Source organism: Atta cephalotes (genome assembly GCF_000143395.1).
Source record: "Atta cephalotes unplaced genomic scaffold scaffold00005, whole genome shotgun sequence".
NCBI classification, from domain to species: domain Eukaryota; kingdom Metazoa; phylum Arthropoda; class Insecta; order Hymenoptera; family Formicidae; genus Atta; species Atta cephalotes.
Genome location: NW_012130069.1, coordinates 119,377 through 129,377, shown reverse-complemented (window position 1 = coordinate 129,377; position 10,001 = coordinate 119,377). Strand labels below are relative to the sequence as shown.

General features: G+C 37.5%; 1 protein-coding gene across 1 annotated transcript in view; it reads right to left on the bottom strand.

Annotated features, from left to right (window-relative positions):
- The window catches only part of LOC105626500 (tubby-related protein 4), a 21,651-nt gene that overhangs the window by 2,837 nt on the left and 8,813 nt on the right, over nucleotides 1-10,001 (bottom strand). Inside the window, exons 3-9 of the mRNA XM_012207800.1 lie at nucleotides 2,371-2,553; nucleotides 1,950-2,057; nucleotides 1,353-1,509; nucleotides 997-1,262; nucleotides 820-908; nucleotides 557-691; nucleotides 55-475 (exon numbers count right to left, since the gene is read on the bottom strand). Coding sequence (XP_012063190.1) covers nucleotides 55-475; nucleotides 557-691; nucleotides 820-908; nucleotides 997-1,262; nucleotides 1,353-1,509; nucleotides 1,950-2,057; nucleotides 2,371-2,553 — 1,359 coding nt within the window. The remainder of the gene's footprint in view (nucleotides 1-54; nucleotides 476-556; nucleotides 692-819; nucleotides 909-996; nucleotides 1,263-1,352; nucleotides 1,510-1,949; nucleotides 2,058-2,370; nucleotides 2,554-10,001) is intronic.

The window sequence follows — 10,001 nt, the reverse complement described above, 5'->3', positions numbered from 1 at the left end:
AGAGAGAGAGAGAGAGGGGGGGGGAGAGAGAGAGAGAAAGAGAGATTCTATTACCTCTGGCAATGTATCCACATATGCAAGATCGTTTGTCTTTTCCTCTCGTTCTATTGCTTCGTCACTCATCCTCTCTTCTCTTCTTTTTCTATTCTTCTTTCTGTAGCGAGGCGATCCGCACAAATCCGCGGTGTCCTTTTCTGTGTCCGAGCCGTCGCTGTATGACGGGCACTGTGACGTATCGTCGAATACTTGCAAAGCCTCTTGACTTTGCGGATCGAATATCACAAACTCGGGCCGGATCTTGCTGGTCCGTCTGCCCTTCAAAAGCGGTACCAGACCACCTAAGTACTCTAAATACAGGGTGTAACATGGCACAGGCTCTATGGCATGCCTGAGCATAGTGCAATGTAATCGGCTGCCTCCCGGCGGCGGCCTTGACACGAAGCGTCGCAGCTCTCTTGGTTCCGGTACCGAACATCTGAAAAATGCATAAAAACACATATGCATCTAAATGGCGTTCTGTTACATTAAGTTAAAGAGTTTGTAAAATTTTTGTTACCGTATGGTATTAGCGAAAAGAGCGGCCACCGAGGCTCTCAATCGCGGTGGTAACGGAAGATGTTGAACACTTGATTCCCTCGTGAGAGCCGCTCTCACCGCTAGTCTCGACAACAGTTGAAGTGAACCAACTCTTCTGCAAAGAACAATTCAATTCTTTCTATTTCGTTATCTTTTGGTATGTTATTTCGGCAAGAATTATATACTTGAATTGTCGGTCATATTATCTATATATTAAACAAATTAATTAAAATAAGAAGTTACCTGGAGACCCATGCGGCATGAACGCGCGCTCCAGTCGCTACGAAGAGCCGCCTGTCATTGTGTCCCCATGTCAATGCCGATACAGGACACTAAACCACCAAGAAAATCATAAAATAAATTATTTTAAATCATCAACGAAATAAAAGGAAATAAGTTCTTTTAACATGGATAACGTACTTGCGTGTACGGAATCTCTGTCGTGTACACGAGAGTACCGTTGACTGAATAAAACTTTAGGAGATTCGTGTATTCCTGCGAACTACTCTGCTCGGACGATTCCTTCGTGCCGGCGATAGCTAACAGTTTCCTGGAGTTACTCCATTCGGCGTGCAAGGGTGGCTTCAGATTACTACGTATCGTAATTGGTGACACGTCATCGAACGATCGCAACATGACAATGTTGCCATCGGCAAGACAAACAGCCAGCACGTAGTTCCGGTCATCTGCGCTTGCACATATATCATAAATGCATTAACCGTGCATCATGTTGGTCTCAATCCCTTCGAATCGATTCTAAAAGCTACGATTAATACCTTTCTGAGATCGATCACACGTTTCATCCTCTTCCATCGTGAATTTTTCGGCACTCCAGGCCATTGACGTAACCCCGGCCGCTAATTGTACCTCCGACACCATAGCCCCGTGAACATCCATTACGATTAACTGACCCGCAGTTGTCCCAAAATAGACCTTTTATCGTAGAACAATGTCGGAGGTGAATAATGTCATTTTATTTCTTTTCTATCGAAAACATTTTTTCTATCGACAATAAAAGGAAAGTTTTTAACTCGTACTAAGTTCCCATCAACGATGATTAAGTATAATATTGCATCACAATGCTAAGAATGCTTCTATTAGGCAAGTACTTGTCGTATCGTGTAAAATACAACTTAAATTTGTGTATTATTTGTCATGTCACAGTCAATTTCCAAATGGCAATGTTCAATAATAATCAGATTTGTATTGAACAAACTTTAAGTTTATTCCTCACAACTTTTTGATACTTCTAATCATTAGTTAAAATATTTGGCGACTATTATAGACATCGATTTATCTTTTCTGTAGCGATATAGTATTTTGGATAAATAGAAAACCAAGAAAAACGTTTTATTAAAACTTTTCTTTCAAACCTGCTGATCGTCCGGGGTCCAAATGCCGCAAGTTATCGTCGCTTTGTCGTTGAGCATTGACGACCAATACCTTTGACCGGCGACGCTGCCGACCAATACGAAGCCATCCTGCAATAAAACATTCTCTGCAAATAATCCTCCGCAGAAAACGTGTGAGCTATATTTATGACGAGAATCGTAAATTAATACATAAAGCTCTAAAGTCTAAAGTACATCTGGACAAGCATTAGAATACTCTTTTATACTGAATATGCAATCCATAAAATAAACACTTCAAAGTAATACAGTTTTTTTATATTTTTGTTTCAATTTAAAAAATGAAAAAACAAATTTTTTTTATTACATCATAATATTGGAACGGTGAATGAAGTTCGTGTCTGAAGGGAAATCACAGTAACAATCTCAAATAATAGTAACTCACTCTGTAACATATAAGAGCCATACGGCCGTCGTGGGACCAGGAGAAGTGCGTAACAGGTGTGTTTCTGTCGTTGATTAATTCTATACTCCATCGTCCGTCGTATTTGATCCAAACGAAAATTACACCCGAACTGTCACACGAGGCCAACTTTTGATACGGTTCGTTCCACTTAACAAGTATTACCTGTGCAACACCAAATAAATAAACTTTATGAATTACTTTAAAAGATTATTAGTTATAGACAAAATCATCAGTTATGATAAAATTTCAATTGATTGCTGTTGACGTATTGTTTACAAGAATTTTCAATTTTTCATCAATTTATTCCGTTATAAAAACAGTATTTTACGCTGCTCGCTTTAATACGCCGTAAATTCATCTTCGGTATTTCACCTTGAGTCTGTAATTAATTTCATGGGCTCTAATCAAGAGTAAACCTAAGCCTTAATTAGTGCTAGTCTCCTCGAAAATTTTTCAACCTTAATCAAAATATCCTTCTTATATATCTATATCTTGAATGTGAGATAATTAACATAATTAAGAATTAATGTTTCGGGTAAAATTTTGCGATTCGCACTACTATTCATTAGAAAATTTTGATTAGAAAACATATTTTGATTAAATCGTTTCAAATGCGTGACTTCTTCGATGATACGATATCCCTGAGGATTAAAAGAGATTAAACCAATCCTGCAAGAAAGGTAATCATGAGTGTTTGAAGGGATTAAGCCACTCCGTCAAGAGCGGTAATCACGACCCTCGCTTTTAAGGTTTATCTCGCTGTAGGCTGGAATAAGTTTTGCATGGGGTGAAATCGCGGATACATGCAAGTTACATCCACGCGGTGTCATTGCTCCATCCTCGATCGATTGCTTTCCACTGCGTTTACGAGCGACGGCGACTATATTTTTATCGTGCTGATACGGCAAATAGAAGTTTATCGGAAAATTAATTTATGGATTGAAAATATTAGATAACAACTCATTTCTATCCTATGACTATTTATATCTCTGCGAATATTTCTTGCTCGAGTTAAAACTAATCGCAATCATATAATAAACAGACAACTGCAAATTTATGTATTTATAACATTTTTTAATTTATGTAACAACTTATCGTGAAGTTATTTTAAATAAGATACCTATATAATTTATTTTCATACATTTTGTTATTCTTCAATTTTGTCTTTCGAAAATTAATTTTTTCCACAAATTGCGGAATAAATTATAACTTTTTCTTTATCTTAAATCCTCTTCAGTCACTATTATTTTTCTCCGGACTTTTGAAATACACGACAGATTAATTTCCCTGTTCGTAAAGCTTTGATCGGTCGTCCGGTATTGTTTGAGGGGAAAACGCGGACGAAGTCACCAAGGGTGAACTGCGAAAAATGAGAAGGAGGATACCGTACGTGACATGCGTGGCGACAAGTTGTACACGTGTGCATTAACCCCATTACACCGCGCGCGCGCGCGCGCGCGCACGTACGGGCGTTGTATGGTATGAGCAAAGAAAAATCGAAAAATTATCAATAAATTTACAGAACAACTTATTCTTCACATGTTGTGCAACTCTCTTTATGATTGATTAACTTACAGACCGTCGCAAACATTTCTTTTCTTGAAATTGTATTTTTCGAAATATACGAAGTAAGGATTGGCTGTAATAAATCAGAAACTATTTTTCTTTAAACTTAATAAAGTGTATAAACTTACAAACTTACATAATGCTGTAATATCTCAAGTCTATTATTATAAAAATCACCGATAAAGGATTTTATTTATATCAGTTTGAAACAATCCCTGGTGGAAAAATGTTGCTGAAATTATTTCATGTTTTGGAACACTTTTCAATAAAATTTTATAATTTCAAAAAAATTTTAATTTAATTTCACCGATTTTTAACTGAAAAATTCATTTCCGACAAAATTTCAAAAAAATTTCAACAAAATTTTCAGACAAATTTCAGCAAGAATTTCAGAGAAATTTTAGAAAATTTTAGAGAAATTTCGATGAGATTTCAATGATTTTTCAGTTTGTTAGTTGAAAAATTCACTTTCAATGAAGTTTCAACAAATTTTCAGCAATTTCGTTGAAATTCTAAAACGTGAAATAATTTCAGCGGAACTTTTTTTTTGGGATGTGTTAATCGCGGACAAGAAATTTTGGACAACCAATGTTTTAAAAAAGTTTCTCGTTCTCTTTTGTGATTTTAAACGAAACTTCATCATGTAGAATTTTGCCGGTGAATGAAATTGCGTTACGATAAGCTGGTCTCGCTTGATAGGAATAAACGGAATTTTCCGTGCGACGCCCTACAGATGCAATAAAATCTGTCTGAGGGTACATTGTAAATTGCAGAGACATGATCGTGCGAGAAAGTCAGGAAATAACGGAGATGGTGCGAGCCTGCTGATCGATAAGAAACTCGTAAGGCCGCTTCGGATTTTCTCGTGAATCGCATGCAGTGTAAGATCGTGGGGAACATTCATCTGAAGGAACCGTTTAGAATCGAAGACCGTACTTATACAAGCGTCTCTTTTGCACGAGACTTACTAGAACGTTTATTACACTCTTTATTGTGTTTTATTGCAAATTTCGAGCAGAATGGAAAATTGAAATTAAAAACAAATTCACTTATACGTGACTACACTGAAAAGATATACTAAATTTTAATAAATTTTTTGTTTTAATAACGCTAATTAAATATTTATTAAATATAAAGATATATTAATTTTTACAAGAATTATTACTTTGATTAATAATTTCTTTTTATTGTGTAAACAAATATTTATTTTCTGTAAGTAAATGTTTAGTTTATTATCCAAATAAATATTTATTTAAAAATTTAATATTTTTTTCTCAGTACATCTGTATAGGAGATGGCACATAAATTGACGCAGTGCATTTATTTTGAATGCTCTTTCACGTAATCATGTTCAGCGATGGAGCATACTTTACATAGAATTATCAGCTTTTATGCGATGTACGCTACGATCACCCCCACTTTTGTTACACAGCGTTAAACAGCGACGGGGAAGTCATATTTCCCAGCATACATTTTTCGCTTAACCATCGAACGTGAATAGCACTATCCGCTGACTTCCCATGTCCCCTTTATCTACGCTTTCCCTTTATGCGCTTATTGCAGGGTGAGGACGCAATGGCGCGTCTGGTAATTCAACGTAATTGTATTTTCGAACTTGTAAAAAGCACCGAATGAGAAGTCGTTGCGTTTTCTCTTTTTCGTTACGGTCCGTTGAGAGTTTCACGACCTGTAGCATCGTCACGGAAATATATATCTCGTACATTTTGCCTCTTGTTTCGACAAAAGAGGCTGATTGAGAATGAGGAAAATAGCGAAAGGACGTAATTAAAATTATTCAAAGGAAATGCTTTATTGCGTTTCTCACGATATATATATATATATATATGTCTTTCTTTCTTCGTCATTCTTTCGTGCAATCTGATCTTCTTCATTCCAACACAGAGAATGTAAAACCTCGCTATTAATGCGACATGAAATTATCATCTTTTTTATTCCAACATCGTATTATACGCGTAATATAATCCTCATCCAGTTATATTGCAGAAATGTATATTAATAGAAGATGTTGAATTTCTTTCAAAATATATTGCGGCTTTCCGCGCCAGGCGACTTTTGAAAAGGCAGGGAATGATCGTCACGTAATCTTTTGACTGCTAATGCATTGCGGTAAAAGCTGCAGCAAGTGCCGGAGTGCGCCTCGTACGACGAGCTCGTTTGATAAATCAATGATGCTCCTTTCCACACTCGGTTTTTTTCAATGTCAAGGTAACATCACGCGCCACATATCCCATGAGAAATCCTTCGTACTCTTTTTTTTGGGTCAATTTCTCACCCTGTAATTTATGACAAGACATATCGAATTTACACTTCTCGATACTCTCTTTTCTGTTTCGAGTTTCTTGTATTATGCAAAGACTTCTCGTGCCTGAAAGATGATAAATGTGAAAGAATTTTTTTGAGCTCGTGCGTAAAGTTAAATCGTGCCCCATTCGTTAAATCTACATGAAAATAATACAAGTGATAATACGAGTGATAATTTACATGAAACTTTAATGAACATGCAAGTGTAAAAAATTATAAATAAATGAGAAACTCCACAAAATTTAGCATTTCGTTTCTCGTATAAAATATTTTATGTTATCTTCTAATATATCTTCTCCCCCAAAATAACTCATGAATTTTTTATAGAAGTTCTGTAAAATAGAATCTGTCAATAAACGTTCGATCCCGAATGCCCCCGAAATTGCAGATATTTTAATATATTACATTGATCCACAGTATGCTCCACTGATCCAACCTCACATGCCTTCCCACTACCAAATTCTGCTAGTTTAACAGGAAGCGATCAAAGTGTATTGAGTCCGCGGGATGAATAATTTCTAATGTATAATATAATATTGCTCGTTTAATATTCCACGGAGTTATCTTCTAGTACGATACACTCGTTTTAACAGCTCTATCCGATGGACACGCGTACTTGATATGTTTTATCTCCCAAAGGATTACCGGGTTTGCAGTCTGACCCTGTAGTTACGTTTTCAAGTCTCTTCGGCGTTACTTATACATTTATTACAAGACAGGGACTCTCTGAGAGGCTAATGATGTCAAAGCAAGAAAAAAATTTTTCCGCCGACATAAAAATTTCATCTTTTTTGCGAGTAACGAGATCTACAAGACGGATCTCTTAACTGGATTGTAACAATAAAATCCAACTTATGCTTAAAAAGTTGCTTGTTAGAATTGTACTATAAGGCGAAGCGTTGGGTGCTTGAGTCTGAATTTTTCACAAGCAAGTCATATATGAAATGTTCCTTACTTTCATATGTAGAGTCCTGTCTGTTATTTTAATAGGGTCATAACGAATGATAATTGAATCATGATCCACGAGGATTCAGGGAAAGGAAAAGAAGGGAAAAAAAGAAAACTTGGAAATTAACAGATCCTGTAATTGCGTGTTAGAAAAACGCGGAAATTATGTTCATTCGTATAAGTGACAGTTACTGTACAAGAAATACAGATATAATCGCGCTATTGATTCGAAGTCCAAACGTGGCTGGTACGGCCTAGAACAGAAATAACTGAAAATACACCCTTATCGCAAAGTCACCAGTCGCAATCTAGAGAAATATTGTGTCCTGAATTACGTTAAGCTGATTGCTTTCTTTCGCCATTTGGGAATATCATTTATTTAACGCAGGGACGATATCATCGTAAAAGTGTTCGTTACTTATTTTATAAATAGCAACTGGAACGACTTATAGTATATTCAAGGCGTGCCGTTTCCTATTTTTAAACAACGCTAATGTACATGTAACTCATGTTAACGATGAAAAATAAAAAAAAAGTCGACGTTGCATATAAAAAGACGTTACCGATAGTGATGAAGCAGCCGTCGCGAAAACAGGGTTGAGAACCGCGGTCTTAAAACAGCACTGCGTACCAGATCGATACTACGGCGACTACCCTTAAGCTCTGAAATGTGGACCGGAGTGGACGCAAAATTTCGAAACTAAAGTTTTTCTTCGCCGAGTCATGTATACATGAATTTTGATAGATAAAATGAGATTTCTTTTTAAACAACTTGTTTGTTTGATCGGTAGTCAAGCACGATTGCAAAACTGAACCATCGAAAGTTCCGCTGTCAGAATCTCATCAAATTGTCATCGATCGCGATCGGAGTTTCTAACAGTGGTGAACGGTTTTCCACCTCTACATACGTTTCCATACTCTAGCTTCTGCTGCGCAAGCATTGCAATCGACTTATCTAGCGCGAATGCATAATTTAAACGCGTGTACAGCGTAAATTGACGCGACGTAACAAAATGTAGTCTCGTTCTAACTTTGTACCACACCATCTGACCTGGTTCCCGTTGTCAAGATCGTTTCCTCATGTGCATTATATGACGATCGCTTTGTACCTGCGTGCCAGTCTTATGTTGATTCCGTTGACTTATTGACTGAGACCCGTTTAATCGGGGCAAAAGGTCCGTAGAGTCCGAGAAAGTTAACTGATGAACACGTGAGCCGATAACATACACACATACACACGTATGCACACGTGCCGCTATCGTGTTCAGAGCAAGCGCCGATGCCGGAGTGCTGATCTCAATTTAATTAACGCCGTCGGATAAATTATCATTGCGCATTAACCTCGAGTAGCTGTATTGTAGCTTGGTTTAAATATACATATACGCCATTGTACACGAGGTCGCGCGGATGTAGAAAAATATCTAGCGAATACCTATAATAAATAATACCTATAATAAAAATTCATGAAAACTTGCACCGTCTCCGTAAAACAACAGACTTCATTGCTTCGCATTTTTCACATTTTTGACACGTTTTCCTTGAATAACAGTACTATTCGAAGCACTTTAGCTGAAACAAATATTTTCACTAGATTTCTAGACTTCAGACGTCTCAGCGGGTGGATAGTGAACGTGCGAGGGACGAATTCCTCAAAAGGAACGCGTCAACGTCTCATTTGTCTCATCACGTGAAGTACGCTCGCGACACTTATCCAATCTCTCCTTATTCTTCGCCCCGTTATTCTACAAAGCAACCCCTCGAACAGAAGTGCCTCGTATTCGTAAAGGATATGGATGAGAGAAAGGTGTGCTCTGGCAAGCAGCGTGAGCCTGTATAATACGCGATATATCTGAGAATATACATATATCAGCAGAGAAAATTGTCAGAAAAAGATTTTCCAAGTTTTATTCAAGAAGAAATGGTGCGAGTATACCGTGAAACTCGCAAGTTTCAATTTATCTCGCTACAGATGGCCACCATCCTCGTATAATGATCTTCATATCTATAAGCACTCTGGCATCATGTATTATTTATAGATTTATGGTTGGCAAGCACCATTACTCGCGTTCTATTGTATGTTGAGTCCTTGTTAAGCAAATGCAGAAGCAGAGAAAGTCTGGGGAATGATGAACTTGTAATGATGAACTTATAATAGAAGAGGAGTGAAACGCGGTGTAATAATGCGCGCGCGAGAACGACGGATATATAGCAAATTCATGGGGTGTAACCCCCGAGATTTTAAGCCGGTGATATTAATATTGGAGGAGCCGAAACGGCAGTAGCTTGCCGAGAGTTGGTCGAGCGTGTGCAGACGCCGTTCGTGAAATCGCGCGACTGTAGGGCACCTGCAGACAGTTTGTTAAAAGCGCACCACGGCTTAATATCGATTAAGGGCCACAAAGGACTCCCGGTTTGCTGGCGCGCGTCCGTTTACTACCGATACAGAGATTACATGAAGTTTCGGTCCGATGGAACTGATGTTACATACAGCAATGGTATATACGAGGATATGTTGCGAAACTGTTAAATCGCATCGACTGAAATATTAATAAACTTTATTTAATTACCGCCAAACGACAACGTCTGTGGGGAAATTTAAATCAGCGACGCATTAGTAATAAATTAGTCGGGGATAAATTAATGAGATGTGAACGATAATGATGGTTTATTGGACAGCATTGCAAATTGACATTCAATTCAATTGAGACAAAGAGAGAGAGAGAGAGAGAGAAAGAGAGAGAGAGAGAGAGAGAGAGAGAGAGTAGTGTGTGTGT